Source organism: Dipodomys spectabilis, unplaced genomic scaffold, assembly GCF_019054845.1.
Source record: "Dipodomys spectabilis isolate Male_0828 unplaced genomic scaffold, ASM1905484v1 ptg000089l, whole genome shotgun sequence".
NCBI classification, from domain to species: Eukaryota; Metazoa; Chordata; class Mammalia; order Rodentia; family Heteromyidae; genus Dipodomys; species Dipodomys spectabilis.
Window position 1 is genome coordinate 1,489,060 of NW_024870766.1, and position 18,729 is coordinate 1,507,788.

At 37.2% G+C, this 18,729-nt stretch overlaps 1 protein-coding gene across 6 annotated transcripts in view; it reads right to left on the bottom strand.

Moving 5' to 3' along the window:
• Positions 1-2,912: 2,912 nt before the first annotated feature.
• Ppp1r9a (protein phosphatase 1 regulatory subunit 9A) overlaps positions 2,913-18,729 on the bottom strand; it is a 259,763-nt gene continuing 243,946 nt past the window's right edge. For 4 of the 6 annotated variants that reach the window (XM_042684754.1, XM_042684756.1, XM_042684755.1 and 1 more), the window contains 4 exons: positions 11,710-11,908; positions 9,700-9,819; positions 7,488-7,670; positions 2,913-6,139 (listed from right to left, as the gene is read on the bottom strand). In XM_042684754.1, coding sequence (XP_042540688.1) covers positions 5,927-6,139; positions 7,488-7,670; positions 9,700-9,819; positions 11,710-11,908 — 715 coding nt within the window. In that variant the 3' untranslated portion in view covers positions 2,913-5,926. The remainder of the gene's footprint in view (positions 6,140-7,487; positions 7,671-9,699; positions 9,820-11,709; positions 11,909-18,729) is intronic. The other 2 variants (XM_042684758.1, XM_042684757.1) reach the window with 1 other exon arrangement.

Sequence of the window (18,729 nt, forward strand, 5' to 3'; positions counted from 1 at the left end):
ATTTTAGTAAGTAATTCTAAGTATTTTTAGCCAGCTGTTGTTTCATGAATGAACAAAGATTAAATGACTCAATCTTTAACTGAAAATTCTAGATGCGTGAATAAAAGAGCAAAAAGAAATAGAAGAGTATACCATCCAACAACATATACTCACACCACTTGCATTATTTTTGGTGACAATCAAAATGCCTTATTCAAGATAAGAAGTAAATAAATGGTCATGCGATGACAACATTACCATCAGAGAGCCAGTAGTTAGTTACTTGAGCATCCCAAGTTAGGTATTATGTCATTTCAGAGGTGTGAGCTACCACACAAAAACACATAGTGCAATTTTTAGCGAAGAAAATTTAGGTTTGCAGTTGAAGATACAACCATCTCTCCTGAACTCTAATTTAAAAAGGTGTAATGTTGACATCAAAACATTTACCAAACATTTGAGGAAATTTTACCTTACTAAAATACCAAGTGTCTAATAAATCAATTCTGCCAAAGTATATAAACATGTAGAAGCATAAGTGCATTGAATAAGAACAATGAAAGAAAATCTCTTAAAATTTATGTGCCATTCAAAGTATGCACAACACAAAAAGTGGCAATAAGGCTATGATTACAGCACAGGGTCCCACCTGACATCACCAAATTCCATATATAATGTATTTTATGCTATGTGGTTCCAGTAAATGTCTGTGTAAGGTGGAAGATACACTCGCATGTTATAGTTCTGAACATCTACACAAGTGGCATGCACGCTATTGAGAAGTTATCAGCTGTTGTTTTATTCCTTGCTTTATTCATTGCTGAATCCCTAGTTGTCTGGGGTCTGGGTAAAGCCAAGGATTAGGAAGCATCATGTTTTTTTCCTTCTTTAAGGATCTGGAAATAGGTTACACGCCATACACTTACATACATGAGCCTTCAAGCAACAAGCATTCTCTCCCTCAATTTATACAGAGACCTATGGTAGAGGCATAGGAAGTCCCTATGGTTAAGTAGAACTTGCTTTTACTTTCTAGGATGAAATTTATTCTACAGCCTTTTTCTTGTAGCTTCTCAGTTCAGCCTATTCTATGCTGTTACTTCAAGTTATTAAAATGTGTTTTGTTTAGTGTTTCCTCCCCAGTGTTTTGAATCAAGACTCTATCTCCTGAGATTTTAAATACTCAAGACAAATGCAAACAAAATATGCCAACACACTGGTTTGTTTTGAAAATGAAGCACTGAAGCACATTCCGTTTTCCTATAATACTGATTTCTTTTGAAAATTCACACTCTTGCTTGCCCAACTATAATGAGAACAATCCTGGTAAGAAAATAGGAATTTTACTTCTGAACCTCATCTTTAACTGCAGACCTTTAGAACTGCATACTCTGTTGAAGGTAAATTGGAAAAGAAGAGAAGCAGGGCTTTTCATTTCTAGCTTGCCTTTAAACACAGAGAACACCAGGATGCCAGCATTTGAAGTAGGTGATGTGAATCCTAGTGACCACTATCCACCACAGTGAAGTGCTCTTTGTTTCTAGCTCTGTTGGGAGTATGTGGTTACTCAAGTGGAATTTGGCAATTCTTAAATATCTAAGTGTAACAAAAGAGCCATCACACAGGCAATGGATAGACGATTGTTTTACCAGTGTTGGAACTTTATCCAGACTTATCCTGAATACTACTGTTAAAAATCAGTGGTCCTCCCTATGCTTATTCTCTTTAAAAATTCCTGCTTATAGATGATTTAGAATATCTGTACACTGCAAATTTTCATTTATCTTTTTGTTTTTGTCAGTTGTGGGGCTTGAACTCTGGGTCTGGGTGCTGTCCCTCAGCTCTTCAGCTCAAGGCTAGCACTCTACCACTTGAGCCACAGCGCCACTTCCAGTTTTCTGTGTGGTTTATTGAAGATAAGAGTCTCACAGACTTTCCTGCTCCAGCTGGCTTAGAACTGTGATCTTCAGATCTCAGCCTCCTGACTAGCTAGGATTACAGGCATGAGCCACCAGTGCCTGGCTCATTTACCTTTTATAAAGTATAATTTTCAAGCACATGTCAATCCTACTGCACAAAGAACTTCTATGAAAATTCTTTGAAATCAGCAAAAGTCAAGAAGAGCTAGGCACCAGTGGCTCCTACCTGTAATTCCACATATTTGGGAGGTTGAGATTGGGAGTGTTGTGGTTCAAAGCCAGTCCAGTTAGAAAAGTTCCCCCTGAAACTCCTATGCAACCCCTATCTGGCTGTGGGTATGTAACTGTCATCCTAGCTATGATGTGAAGCCTAAATAGAGATTATGGTCCAGATATTATACCCAGACAGAAAATAAAACATTATCTTAAAAATAACCAGTGCATAACAGGGCTGGATGTTTGACTCAGCAGTTCTTCCCTAACAAGCATGAGGCAGTGAGTTTTAATCCTAGAAATAAAAAGTCATAGTGGCTGATTTTCAAGATCAAACAAGTCACATTCTTTCATTATTGTAGCTTGGGTATGGGGTATTTTAGAATTTTAGGATAAATGACTGCAGGGTTACAGACAGTGTCCCTACTTTTCTTCTTGCGACTTGGTTCCCAACAAAGTAATATTCTTATTTGGGCCAGTTGAAAGCTGAATTTGGCACAGTAGCTGTCATACTGCAATCATGAACTCTTATGGCTAAAAAGGCTGTGGGAGAATTGGAGAGCTAACTGCAGCGGAAGTAAGATAGCCACAATAGCTTCACTGTTGTGATAAAGAGACTTTATCAGAGTATTAAAAATAGATAAAGGGTGGTTTTAGCTCTAACTGACAACTTGAACACAGTTCTGATTTTGGGAAAGAAAGAAAGAAAAGAAAGGAAGGAAGGAAGGAAGGAAGGGAAAGAAAAAGCAAATGAATGAGAAAGAAAACAAATGAAAGAAAGAGGGAAGGAGGGACAAAGCAGAAGGAAAGAAGAAAGAAAAGAGAAACAATAACTGTGAGGGACTTTTAAAGGAGATGGTCTCAATCAGTTATAGTATTCTTTAATTGAAACCCAGATCCAATTATTGCTCATCTAATGTTCTGTGTATAACTTAACCTTACCACATACTTTCTCCTTCCAAAGCATTACCTATACCCCCAAACTCCATTAGCTATTGTTGGAATCAGACTGAGCTATCCTTTACTAGAATATAGTTCGTAGTAACCATATAGACCCTTTCTTATTTAATTTCTGTTAATAAAAAGCTCTAATCTTTAAAGAAACATGAAACAAACAATTCATGTTAAATTGTATGAACACTGAAAACTACTAGCATTAAAATAGGAATTGTCATCATGCACTATAGTCAATAAAAGAAGTAACAGGAAAGCAAAATGCTCACAAGATCTGAGGTCCATCTGTTTTCATACCCTGTGTCAGTTTATACCTTATATTCTATTGGAAAATCAAATCAAGAATCCTTTCAGTATTTTTAAGTAGTAATGTTAATATAACTCATTTATGCCTAAAATTACTATAATTTAATTTTAAAAAATCAAAACAGTTATAAACTAAATGATTTTAGGAATTAGAATGTGATTTTCAACACTGTCATTTGGACAATGATCTAATTATTCAAGTGTTCAAATATAGTTATAGTAAAGAACAATACTAAGACATTTAAGGAGATGCAATACAATAGATCATAACTTATTGGTAGAGACAGACACTTAACGGATATTTTCAATATATACATTCATTTTCAAATATTACCCAAATGTAAACATAACTTAAAATAATCATTCTTCCATTTGCTCTTCTGATATGAATACAACAAACAGTGAAACTTCCAGTGTAATTCAGGTTAGTTTTTTTAATCCAAAGCAAAACAAAACTGGCAAAAATTTACATAGCAAGCACTAATATTACCAGATTTTTACCGAATTTGTCTTCTAGCATTAGGAAAAGTTTGTTGAATTTTGTAATTCATTAACAGTAGCTCCTGATTTCTTACGATAGTAATAAATAGCAAAGCACCAACATCTCAAGATACAGGTACCCAGGATGGCAGTTTTAGGATCATACCCAAATAAAACAGAAAAGTATAATAGAGAGCTGAATGTTGCAAAGTACAATAGTAGCCTGCCTGAACATTTCTGAAAATGGAATGAATGATTCTAACCTAGTAACAAAAGGATTGGAGCTTAGCAGACAACTCTGTGATCCAAAATGGGAAACAGGCCTTGTGGGGAAAGAATAGGATTGTAAATTTCAATTTCCAACAGTTTCAGAACTTGGATATTATACTATAAGAACAATAAAATCACAATGTTAAAAATACAAGGTAGGGCTATATGGGCAGGAGACCCCTTTTATTTCTGTTATCTGTAATACTCAAGAGCGGTCCCCAAGCTCTGCGAACAGAACACTTGCAGTGGAGATATGGGCAGTGTTGGGGACAGAACCAAGACCCTATAAAATATAAAGGAAGTTAAATACTTGTCCAAGAATTCATCTGGCCTCTAGTCTTACTTTGACACTTGTCCATCCATTAGAAAGTAGATGACCTCATCTTTAGAGCTAATGCAGAAAAAGAAAGACACATGAGCATAAAAAGCAAAACGAAAGATAAAGGGAAAAAAAACCCTAATCATTAGAAATTTCTCAAGATGGGTTAATGTTCTCCTCTTCCTGCCCCAGTCTCCTGCATTCAATTTAAATTGATGAAATACTGAAATCCTTAATACCAGATTTACAATAAGCTTTTGTTCTTCCATTGGTAGTGAATCTGATGTACTGCCTTAAACAAACAAACTTTAACTCTAAAACAAAAACCTCTAGTATAAGGAAAGAATGTCTCAGAAAAACCATTCAAAATACCTCTAAAATGTGAGTGACAGCTCTCCATTACAGGAACATTCTGTGTGTTCAGATGAATGTCACTTAAATCTGTAATCTCCTTAACTGGTATTTCTATTTTTCCTTAAAATTACATTTGTTAAAATCCTAACTGAACTTACTTGGGGAACCGAGAGGAGAAAATGTGTGACAAGTTCCTGATTGTATCACAGGCAAGCTGAGGCCCAGCCAGAATGTTCCCCAGGAGAAGAAACCTGAAAATGCTGGCTTCCTTAAAAATCCATTTTTCTGTTCAGTTTGTGGATTTGAGGGAAGTAAGGAACCATGTTGTGTTTGTCAGTGTTGCAAAGTAAACAATAGATCCTAGCATCCCCAGAGCTGTCTTAAGATATGACGTTTTCTTTTTCATTCAGGAGTAGCTGGAGGAGAAATGGTACCCTCAGAACCTCAAAGCATACCCACATCCACATTCTTAGGCATTTGCTCTCTTTTGTAATTCATAGATAGCTATGACTTTTTTCCCCTTTTTCTGATGGATAGTAGAACAATGTACTTTTTTTTTTTTTTATCTCAGTAGGTAATCATTGGGCTGAGCCCTCAAGTTTCCACAGTGGGCTTGTCTTTCTGTCCACACACAATTGTGGGGAACCTTTCCCACATACTAGATGAGCCTCAGAAGCCCTGGGAGTGAATATGGCTCCTATGGCTCATGGCAAGTGCACTCTTCACACAGATAGATGCAACTGACCCATTTCAGAGTCCACACTGAAAATTCACTAACAAACCTGGGTGTGTTGTGCTGGTGCGGTCATGCTGGTCCTCCAAGTGGCACAACACACCCAACACACCAGATATTCTTAAGTAGAAGAAAGAATCACAGCTATTTTGCCTCTCTCATAAATGAGATCTTTCATTTGTCAATAAATCAAAAGCAATTTGGGATTATTTTAGGAGATCAAAATTAAGAGTGCATTCTATTATTGCAGAAAATGAAGTCATTCAACACACAGTTCCTCAATCTGCCTACAGCAGTATTACCCTTGTGGTCAATTTCTTCTTCATGCTCTGGAGGAGAATGGGGCAGGAAAAGGTGGGACTTCTCTTGAGCATCCGCACTCAGCAGAATGGGCGAGACTCACTGCTCACCAGCGCCCTCTGTGGCAGTGGATGTCATCTTTTCAGCCTTTTTGGACTTCCTGTGCATTTGCTCCTGTTCTTTCCTCCTCAACTTTTCTCTTTGTTTTTCCATTTTCTCTTGGGCCTTCCGTGCCTTCTCCAGAGACAACTTCATTTCCTTCAGCTTTTTTTTGACCACTGCTCGGTCCTGGGATGATGTCATTCCAAGAGCCTATGAAGGAAGCATGCACACTGAACTTGTAAATCTGATGACTTTCTGCTCATGAGGTAACTATCACAGTATGTTCAAACTCATAAATGAATTTAAATGTAGATGAAAGAGGAAGAACTAAGGAAAGTAGATTACATTTGCTGAAAAAAAAATTATGTGTAGGGGAGAGGGAAGTCTGTGCTTTGTTCTTTGAAGTCCCTTCTAAGTATACCTTAGAATCTAAGAAAATCCTTTCCAAATTGGTTTTTAATGAGTAAATGAATTGGAAAAGGGCATGATTCTACTCCAACCTTTGGGCTATAGACATTTAGAGGCAAAATAATTACAAACACATCAATATTTTCAAAGGGTAGGAGTCAGCACCTGCTGCTACAGAGGGCTCCAAAAAAAGGCAGGAAGAACCGAAATGGCTTCCCTTCTGCCAGTGTATTCATTTACAATGAAAACCAAAAATGTCTTTGGGGCCAGAATGACTGTGTCAGTATGACTGGCCATTCTCTTTCTGTTGGCAGACCAATAAAGAAAGCCCAATTATAATGAGGTTAGTCAATGAGCTGGGAATTCAGAATAAGGGGAGTTGGTTACATACTTTAAATGTTTCATGACCTTCAGAATCAACAGCAGGATGCATCCATCTCCCCAACAGGGACAGCCTTGTCGATGAGGCCTTCATATTCACAGGCTATTGATTGATCTTTAACCTTTTCAAGACTGTCAAGAGGTACTCATCTACCTGTCAGCCTCACAGGGGTTTGGGACAGTGGGGAGGGGTGGTGGAGCTGACTATATGCTCCTTTTGCCTTTTTCCACAGGATAGGTGCCATGCCAGTCTCTTAAGAGATGGGCTGGATGTGTGGGAATGAGAGTGCGATGGAGGGTAAGGAAGATATGGCCTTGAATATATTTGGGAAAGAAAGTTCTGGAAAGAACATCAGTCCATTTTGGAATGGTATGTAGGGAAGAGGAGACATGAAGAAGAAATGAGTAAGGAGGGGAGGAGTCAGGGCCTGCATCTTCACAAATGTGATGAAAGGTCCACATGAGCCATCAATACAACTCATACTACATGTGAAATAAATAGAGTTAATATACGGGCCATGTGTTGCCAGGTGAAGCAATGGAGTGGGATCCTAGCTCTCTTCTAATCGGCAGATTACCATTTAATTCAGAACCCTTGAGGGACTTCCTGAAACTTAATTTCCTATTCAGAAAGAATTCATCATCCTTTCTGCTGTTGATGAGAATTATAGGTCAGGTATGCAGAGTGCAAGTACCTAATGAAAACAGTTTAGGTGCCGAGTAATGCAAATTATACTTAGTAACCTAACACAGATATATAATTCTTTACCTTAAGTTTATTTCCATCCAACTGCAGGAGCTGCTCTCCAGTGATGTTTTGGGCACTGAATTCAGATACGTACTGCTCCAGATTTAGGCTCATTAACCAGTAAGAAACCTGCTGCACACTCCATTCATGAACGGCCCGATTCGGACACTGACTGTGTTTGGGAGACTGTCCATCATCAAGGATCTGAGATAGGAATGTTATGCATTGTTAAAGGACTAAAATGCCATGGCTCATTATTATGCTAGCAAAAGGTAGTTGATAACCTACTAGAGCCATACTTAATATGATAATGGTTCAAGTTGTGTTAAAAAGAAACACACAGAGTACCTACATTGTTTGAAATGGAAATTTAAAAATCCCCTAAATAAAGCATAATTGTTAATGTAGGAAGTTTACTGTTGCAGAAAAAATACACTCTAATGTTGCAAGCTTTTACATTAGAACACTCTAGATATATTATCAGGTATAAAAAGGGAAAATTCATAGATCTCTGCATGCAAGGCATCACTCTGCATTTATCCTCTGCCAGGACATTAGAGTTTTATTAAAACACAGTCGATTTTTGGAGGCCTTTTTCACTTGGAAGAGGAGAGCATGAAGCCCACAAGCCATCTTCAGGAAAAATTCACAACCATTATTTCATTTGAATAGTAAGCAAACCTGTGAGAAAGGTGGAGCAAGAATATCCATAATTGTTTTTAGTACATAAATAAAACTGAGGCCCAGAAAGTCTACATGATCTGTCCAAGACAGCACAGTGAACAGGTGGCAGGGCTTAACTGTAAGTGGTTTATTTCAAATTTTGGGCTCTGTCCACTGTAGAATATTCCTTTTAATAGTACAAAGGGGCAGGATAGCTCCTAGACCCACTGAATTCTGAGGGCATGAAGCAATGATAGGCCTTGGAAGAGACAGGAGTCACCTTGGTGACACCTGTGAGGAACACAGAAGAAGGGATGTGGTATGCTGAGATGCAGGCAGAGGGGATGATACAGAATGGATCATGTCAATGTAATGGTGAAGGCAGATAAATCGAGGAGCAACTTTTTGCTATGATGCAAATATGGCGGAGTGGAGCTAATTAACATAGGATGTCCTCCCACAATAGAGAAAAGAATTCTTGTTTTGTTGTATGTTTTAAAACCATTCCTAAGGAAAGAAAAGCTAGCTCAGACATCCAAGTACCACACACAGCCCGATGGCTCACCTCATCATCGATCATATCCAGGCTCTGAGTGACAGCAATAAGGGAATCAAGAAGAAAAGTGTTACAGAAACAGCACACACAGCATAGATAGTTCACACTTGTATATTAAACTCATACTCAACTTGAAGAATAAGGGCAGAAAGTTTATGAGGAAGAAAAAATCTTTACAAAAGAAAGGTTATGAAGAAAAAAATATTAACAAATATTTAAGTAAGGGAACAAATTTTCTTAATTACATGGTTTCCTGCCTTCCACTTTGGGATCTAAGTCAATAATGTTATTAATGTAATTTCCTATCTCTCTATAGGCAATTTATCTCCAGTTAATGCTTAGCAATGCTAATCTTCCTTTGTTTTGTTTTTTGCTTCTGGGGCTTGAACTCACAGCCTCATGTTCTTGCTTAGCATTTTTGCTCAAGGTTGATGATGCTCTACCACTTGAACTATACCATCACTTCTGGCTTACTATGCTAGTTAATTGGAGATGAGGGTCATGAGGATATTTCTGCCTAAACTGGCTTCTTACTGTGATCCTCAGATCTCAGCCTCCTGAGTAGCCAGGATTATAGGTATGAGCTCAGCTAGCAATGCTAATCTTGACCCTCGCTTCTGCATAAGTGGCTTGGAGACTATTTTCCTTCTTTATCAGAGCTATAATTATGGCCTAACATATTCAGAAGGAATTTTAGACTCTTGGGGTATAGAGGATTGTGAGGAGGCAAAGTAAAAAGGAAATGCATAATTTGTCAACTCCCATGTGGTCTGAATTGTTTGCCATTTTTGCTTTCCAGTGCCTAGCCTTCCCACCACATACTTCCACCCATAAAAAATTTAAGATGCTCAGAGGTTTTGCTTTCACGCTGAGCAAGAAGACATTGTATTATATGCAAAACCATAATTGAGGATACTTTTACACAAAATCTACCCTGTGTTAGTTTCCTGTGACCAGCCATAAGTAAACTCTGTGATATGAGAAAGCAATTCTGATGTGGTTGCATGGAAGTACCTCATCTGATGACAGTGCTAAGGACTGAGAGAGCCCTGGTGTTTTGGGTTCTACCCCTAAGCCGCTCAGGTCTGCCGAACTGGTACTACTGGGACTGAAGTCATCATTGAAGGTAAAATTCTGTAAAAAAAAAATAAATACATGTTCAGTGTTAAATGAGCACAGTGAGTGAACCAAAGGTAGGTATGTTTACAAGTTCTCAAATGTCCCTCTTTTAGCAGTCCTAGAAGAAATTCATCTTTGTTTTGGATGACATTCAACCAGACATTGGTTGAGGATGCTTCACTTTTTTTGTGGTTGATGGGGGAATTCTGGACACTTTCTCCATCTGATAAGCAGTAGATATTTTAGAGAAATGATTCTTCAATCTTACTCCAAGGGTATAGAATTCATTATCCTCTGCAGCTGCTCAGAGAAGTGATATTAATAAGCCTATCTGCCTTGACCCAAATCATGATGAGCAGCAGTGTTAAGTAAGAACATGAGATGATGTGGAGAGGCTGAATTATTAGGAACAGGTGGCAATTCATATCAGGGAAGTAGCCGAAGCACCCTTGGGAGGGATGGTGTGTTTGTGTGTGTGTGGCAATGATATACTGTAAGAAGTGACAGATGGTCTCTTAGAGGTACCCTTCATGACAATGAGTTCTGGGGCAGGGCAGATCGGGTGATGCACTTCTAGTTACATATTGGAACTCAACTCTCTTATAGCACCAACAGACAACCAAAAAGGCTGTGTCACAGAAGAGATACAAATCCCACCAATCACCTGAGGATGGGGAGATGTATAAGGTGGAGCGTGTTAAAAAACAAAAACAAAAACAAAAAACCTTCCCTAGAACTGCTCTGACACATTCAGTGGATATTAAAATTATTTAACCCTGATATATTTATGAAAATTGTTTTAACCCAGTTTGGATTCTCTTTAGGACAGGATAACAGCAAAAGTATTCCAGCAACATTCAGATGTCTTAGATTAGATATTAAAAGGCAAAAAAAGGTTTATTGCTGTGAAAATTTCTTTTGCTAACAATTGTAGAATGTCTGGATTCCCAGGAACTCTAAGAGCTTGGCCAACACCATCTTGTTTCAGATTCTACTTCCTCAGGAGGTGGACTGTTAATTTCCCATTAGGATCCTTTGTAGAGCAGTCGAGCACTTACGCAGCAGGTCACTGCACACAGAATATCACGAATAGCACCATGTAGTATTATCAGTGGAAACATTACCCCAGCCCCCACTCCCCAGTTAAACCCTTTGAACAGCTGACCTCAAGAAAATAATTATATTTAAGTAAGATTAATCCTGCTCTGTGTGAGAAAGAAAAGTGAACACAGAAAAAAGAGTTAACAATGTAAGAAAGTTAGCTATCATTTGAATATCAATAAAAATGTTAGAAAAAAAGTTTGCAGTGTCATGCTGGAAATAACCATCATGCATTTCCAAACAAATTACATCCATGCATTCAGTTCCTAATTCTTCCTGGTGAAGTTTGAACAAACCTCATGACAAAATTACAACAGCTATTTAGCACGGACATTTGATATGAAAAGAAGGAATAAATTAAGGGGCTATGTATGTCTTAATGAGTTTCACTTAGGTGATCAAACACAAATTCAGTCCCAAATTTATCTTTTCTGGCAAATCTTGAAGAGCACAGTGAAATAGTTTCATAAGGCAATTGAAAGCAGAGTACTTAGTAAACAGATCTATCATACTATTTCATGATTCAAATGCTTCTTTCCCAGCATGGCATAGCTGTCAAACAGATTAAACAGAAGTAGGTGAAAAGACAGGCAAATCAGAGACATATACAATCTAGAATGAACAGTATTAAAGCAGGTGATGGTTATGTGAGGTTTTCCTTTCCCCACAGAAGAAACACCATGCATTGCTTATTGCAAGGTTAGCACTTTGGTTCCTTGAATCCAGAGGACACACACAAGTGGAGAATGTCTTCCAAAAGACTGAAGAGGAAGAGGGATTTTTCTTGTTTGCTTTTTTTTCTACCTTGGACCCAGTTTTATCTGAAATTAGAGTCTCAGGAGAAGGCTGAAGGGGATTGGTAGGTGAAGGCAGGTTCCCGAAGGAATAGGATCCTTTCCGACTTTCATTAAACCACAAGAAAGGCATGCAAGGGGAGCGAGTGGAGGCCTGAGACGCAGAGGGTCGCTGGGCTTTCCGGCTTTCCAGTCTGCTTCTGAAGATCCTGTTGTGTGAAAAATAATGGGCATATTAGAGAAAGAAAAGGTAAAAAGGTTTATTGAACTAACTTCTGAAAGAACTCAATTTAGTTTGAAGCAACAGAAATCCTCCTTCTTCATAGAGTTAAAACTTTGACTTTGGGCCACAGCACTAATCTTAATAGTTTTCCTTTTTTTTTATTTTGGCAGCTAAATGTATCTGAAAAAAAATTCACTACTCTCATATGGCTATTGCCATGGTGAAAGTTTATTAAGTGCCCCTAATAACTGCATATGGATATGAATAGCAGCTGGCACAGGCTTTCAGGGACTACTCTTAGGCACCATCTCAGCCTTCCTGCCCTCTAGTGCCATATTAGCTTCCACTGCTCTTGAGTCACATTTTCTCATAAAGAGCATCCTGCCTACCTTTTTCTGGACTCAGTTTCTACCTCTATGACTTTAGAAATCAACACATTCAAATAGTTTGGAAATTTCAGGGCTCATAATACTTGAAGAAGAACATAAGTTATTGGTGTGCCATCTGTATTTTCATAGGAGCACCAGACCCAAAGTTTAAGTTTTAAATTGATAAAATAGCATAACTCCTGGTGTGGTTTCAAATATTATTGTGAGACCTAAATGGTAAAAATACATATAAAAGAATCTTGTAATTATATTTATATTATATTCATATTACTATATTTGTATTATGTAACATATAACTTAAAGGGAGTATAAGAATAGCTAAAGAAAATAGGGAAGTCTGTACAAATTTGGTAAAACATTGAGGTTATTAGGTTGGGCCAATAAAATTGTTGGCCACCTGCAATATTCTAGATGTAGAATTTTATAGTGCATTTCTCGGTAGTCTTTAAAGATGATAAACAAAGACCAACCAGAGATATGTCAATCTTTAATTTCCTCCTAAAGTCTAAACTGAATGAATAAAGGATACATATTCATATATGCACACAATTTGTAGTATACACACATTGTATAACACACATTAAATAAGACATATACTAGACATATACTATATATGTATTATTCATAATATATGATATAATATATATTTTCTCCTATGGTCTACTCATTTCCTATCACTAGGAAAAGCAGCACAGCAACTGAACACACATGGTGTGCTAGCAGAGGCAACTAGGTCCCTGTAAGAAGCTATTTATTCCTCATAGTGGACTAGTGCAGTATTTCCCAAACAATCCTGTTAAGAACCATCTGGTCCAGCTGCTCAGATTCAGATCCTGAGTACTCAGGATTAATGAATCAAAATTAAGGGGAGGAGAAGGGAGGAGTTTACTTGTAACCTGAATTTTAACTCACATCTGTGCTGACTCTTAAAAGATTTTAGTAACTTTATTAATATTCTAAAGGCTAATTGAATTTTTTTCTGGAGCACATTCCATTATTATTTACTTACAGAAAGTTGTTGCCCCAATCCTCAGGCTCCAATTTCCCCTTTCTAGGATGTTAGCATGAGAACCAGATATCAACCTAACCTTGGTCTATACTCTGAGGTGAAGAACTCTATAAATATAAATCTTGATGCTTATAGAAGAAAAGGACAGCTGTCTTCCTAGTGCCTCAGAGAAAGGGAGAGAAATCTATCCCTTGAACTTACATAAATTCAACTTGGAAAGGACCTTGAGTTCTTGTCTTTGTGAATATAAATATATACCTCCAGAAGGATGCTAAGACTTGAACTCTGGCTTTATAGCCCTGGGATCCTCTCCAGGAGCTTAATCATAAGGTTGGCTCCCTCATCTCCTTAAAATGTAACTACAGACCTAGGGGAGTAAATCTCTTTGGAGCTCTCAATATCTACCCAAGTCATAATTTAACTTCTAAGGCTTGTCTTTTCACTTAAGTCCTACTTTCCATTAAAACTCACAATCTTAAACTCTTTATTATTATTAATTTTTATTTTAATAATTATAATACAAAATTATTATATTTTATATAAAATCATAATCTTATAATTCTTATGATTTATAATTATTTTTCCCATCTTTAAATAGTTGTACAGAGGGATTTGTATTAAACATGTCAATTTATGAGTACAATGCATCAATATATTTGTATTTTTAATGTATAAACACATAAGGGTAGTGAGATGTTTTGATGCACCATAGGTAAAAATGTAACCTGAGACTTCTGGGAGCTGTTTTTTCTTTTTTTAAAGAATAGAAAAGTGTTTGCTTGTAAGGAATGTAAGATTGTTAGGTTGAAGGTATGTAAAATACTTAAAATAAAAAGTGAATCAAATTATGTGCAACTAAAACGGAGATGGTTATGGGATGGATAAGTCTGTTTATGTAAGGTTGAATTGGCATTATTTAGAAGTCTTCACGGAAGCACCTGCTTGCTAGAGAAAAGGCTTTTTCTACACACACACACACACACACACACACACACACACACACACACACACACACCCCTCAATGCCTAATTCTGCAGATGGGCAGGTTTCTACCTAGCTCAGATGACTAATAAGCAGAGATCTCATCTTGCTCAGTAGCATGGCAGAGCTGCCTTCAGGTACTTGGCCAAGGATGCAATCTCAACCTCACTGCCATTCCATGATTTATTGAAAGCTTCAGAAAGAAATTCCACCTATGAAGGATTGTTTGAAGTATAATCCATAGAGCACATTCATTCTTCAGGGTATTATAAAAGTCATCCTTGGATGAACAAGATTGCTAGGAAAATACAGATTGATGAAGAATAGTCTGTTTTATATCCTCTTCCAGAAAGCTTGCTTTAAATATAAATGATAATAATGGCCATTTATGTTTATTAAGGACTTCAAGTATACTTAAGTGTGGCCCCCTTCAATCTTCCCAACAATCTGAAGAGGGCACCTGTGGACTCTGTGTGTGTGTGTGTGTGTGTGTGTGTGTGTGTGTGTTCGTGTGTGTGTGTGTGTGTGTGTGTGTCTGTCTTTACATATGAAGAAACTGAAGTACAGAAAGGCTTAGTAACTTGCCTTAGATAATTGGCAGAGCTAGAATTTGAATTCAGGTCCTCAACCAATTTGACATTAAGCTTTTGTCTTTCACTCAAAAACTACTATTATGAAAGTATTGCTGGAAACAATATAGGTTAAGAACTAACCTTACTCTTGCTTTTTTATTTTTCTCTATTCTGTTCACTTTTAAAGTAAATTATGCTGTTGTAAAGCATGTACTTTTGTATGCAGACAAATTATTTTTGTAACAAAGAGGATAGAAATAGAAATAAACAAATGAGTGAATGCTAATTTATAACCAACTGAAAAATGAGTTCAAAATCAAATGACTTCTAATAGAATTGAATCATGTTGATCAACAGTATTCAATAGAAATAATATGAATCACATACGTGAGCTAAAGCTTCCCAGTAGTCGTATGAAAACCTACAGGTAAAATCTATTTTAATAATACATCAATCTAAAACATTATTTTAACATGTAATGAACATTCTAAAGCTAACAAGGTATTTTATTGTTTTGGGGGGATAGGGTTGAGACAGGGTCTCAAAATAAAGCTCAGGTGGCTGATGGCTGGTATTATAGGCATGACCCATCATGCCTCAGCTATTTCTTTCCCTTCTTACTAAATCTTTGAATTCAGCATCTACAGTACATCTCATTGTGGACTTTCTGGCAATAATATTGGAGCATGTAGAGGTGAACAAGCAAGTTAAATACTGGTCATGTCGAACCCACTTATTTTATTTTTTTTTTTGTAGGAAACCAAGGTGACCTACCTATGGAAAAGTCAGGATGGCTACCTTGTGTTCCAGCTCAGTGTTCTTTCGACTGGTCACACTTTTGCTGGTGAGTGCAAATTTCCTACCACAGAGGAGGCTCTGTCATTTTCCCAATGTACTGCCACCTATACTTACACAGAGCACACATTTGCTCACAGGAAGTTCCATTCAGTGACTAAAACAGGTGCTATTCCACAGGGATCAAGGGATTTGCTTCACTGAAGTCAGTAGCCATCTACTCTAGACTTTAGGATAGGATATTATCTGACCCTTTGGTGGGCAATTTAAACCTAATACTTCCCAAAATTTGCTGTCTGCTACGCTCTCTGTGGAAGTCCTAATTTTTACTGAGTATATATTTGCAGAGGTATAGACCCAAACAGTATATCTTTGCTGGGCTTATTTATTATGATTATATCCTCATCCATTTTCTTTATCTGACTCATGCTGGTTATGTATCTGAGTCATTATGTTGCCACAAGGAACAGGATAGAGTAAATTCTACTCTCTGGGGAGATAAAAACTGAAATCAATTTTTACCAAAGTCTCTCTTTAAGATTTAGCAGCTACAGGTTATAACTGACTAGGATCTCAATAGATATTAACAATCTAAGAAGAACTGAAGGTAAAGCCTGAGATACAATTATTAACTCAATTTGTGAATCCTTGTCTCCTTTTTCTGAGGAAGATGCATAGGGGTGAGGAGTCCGTTCCTGGCTCATTTCTGCAACTGCAGTGTGACTTCAGCTTTGGTTGATTAGGCTGTGTTCCCCACCTGCAGACACCAACTCAATGGCATTAAGCTCCTACAGGGTGGTAATGCTGTTGTTCCGGGAATATGTTTCAGAAGGTTCTGAGTCCATTATCGACCATATAGGAGGACAAAAGCTGTCATTAGGTTTGATTAGTGTTACCCAATTATTCTGAGAGCTCAACAATGATTATTTTTGAAACAGAGAAAGTTTTGTCTTGTTCAATTTCAATTATATGAACTCCTTACCATCTTGACACAATTGGACCGTAATTATATATAATTATAAAATCATGATTATAATTGCCAACTATTTTGTAGCACTGGCACATATGAAATGATTGATAACTATGGAAATGGGAAATGTTTTACAAAGGTTTACCTGGTTAGGCAATGGAGCAAGCACAGGACTTCAGCTGTGGTGACAGCCACCCTCCACTCTTTGTGGCTCTGCTTATAGTACAAAAAGTATGAACCAACACTTTCCAGATGTGCTTGGCTTTTACATGGGATTCAGCCAACAGCCTGCTCCCTGCAAGTTACCATGTTCACACCTCGGTTAGGGGAAGCCTTAAAGGTGAGAGGCCCTGACTCCTGACCTTGTCTTTGCTGGGGGGAGGGGAGACACACAACAGTGTCATTTCAGAGGTGTCTTAGTTTCTTGCCCACTGTGTATTTGTGCAGCTCCTGCTCTCTCCCTTAAATGGCTTCCTTATTTTCCTACTGTATTATGTTGGACAGTTATGAGTATTACAAGGCACAAAATAGGTGTTATAGTTTCTATGCTGAAATACTGCTCATGGCCTCAGATTTACTTTATTTTCCCTAAAATTCTTTCAGTATAATGCAGGCTTTCTCCATTGTGAAGGATAAAAGTAAAAAAGGTACAAAGGTAACACCAACAAAAGTAAATAATGTGGAAATTCTACTCTCCAGTAATGCAACGGAAGGTATAATTTCTTGCCAAAATTTAAATTGTCAGGAAAGAAGCAGGTAAAAAAGCCCTACAAGGTAGATCCCTGATGTTCAAATGATTTTACAATTTTTTAGGAATGGGTGTTTCTTTCTTAGCTTATAATATTGAGAAAAATATTGAGATGAATGCCAAATGTAAAGAAATGTGTTACTAGATACTTACATAAATGGTACTGATGTGGTGTGTTGGATAAACATCTGAAAAGGGACACAGCTCCATTCTGACATAGCTACATCAGTGAATCTCCAAGCTACATGGCCCAGAGTGAATCAATTACATTTTATGAAGATAAAGTTCTTCCTCAATAAAAGTATAGTACTACCTGTCACTGCAATCTTACAAAGATCATATGAAATGGCAAATACAAAACTGTTCTGAAACTGTTAATAATAATGCTGCCAACTACTGTCATTATTATTAGTTTTGAATACCAAGTACCATTTAAAAATACTTTGCATGAAAACTTACATAGACCCTACACTAATTTTATAAGGTAGATCTTAAGATTACTCTCATTTTACATAAGATAAAAGAGTCCAGGAGGGTGAACTAGCTTGTTCAACATTTAAAAGTTGGAAAGCTACAAGGCAAACCAGGCAAATGGACTTCAGGGATTTATACTTTACTCTGTCTACATCCACAAAACATTAAGGTGATGTAATCTTACAATAAAATTGGAAAAACTTGTCAACATGCTCGTCAAAGGTCCTTTCCCTATGGGAAACTCTTTACTAAAAGGGAAGCACATTTGATAGTGCTAGCAACAGCAGCATATAGCCAAGCCAGCAAGACATGGTAGTCATTCTTAAATGGATATAGACAGAACCTTCTTAGTTACCAGGAATTTAACTTCAAAATTATCTTCTTTATTTTAATGAAAAGAGGATGCAAAAGCATTGTGGGTAGTCAAGCAAAATGTCTGAGTATTTTTAAAATATCAGCTAGACTTTAAATTTGTATTTATAAATATTGAATTTGTTGAATCTGTTCATGTGACCTAATTCAGCAGCGATCTGATTCAGAGCAAATGCCTATGACTAAGTCCAGATATAGGCTACAAGTAATGCCATATATACAATTTTCTTTCATCTTATTCTAGGCATATCACTGCTGCACAGAAATACTGACCACTGATACTTGGTGAACATTGGAAAAGGAAGACCAGACAGTTTGGGAATAACTTTATGTTCTCAGTCACCCACCTATACCTGCTACCTGCTAAAAACTACTGGCTTCTTTTTCTTTCCATTTCTTTCCCTTGTTGGAATTCCTTCATAAAGTTGCCCTATAATGACAGCAGATAGTCAGAAAGAAGAAGTTGAATTTTTCCTCTTCCTTACAGGGTTTGCTTT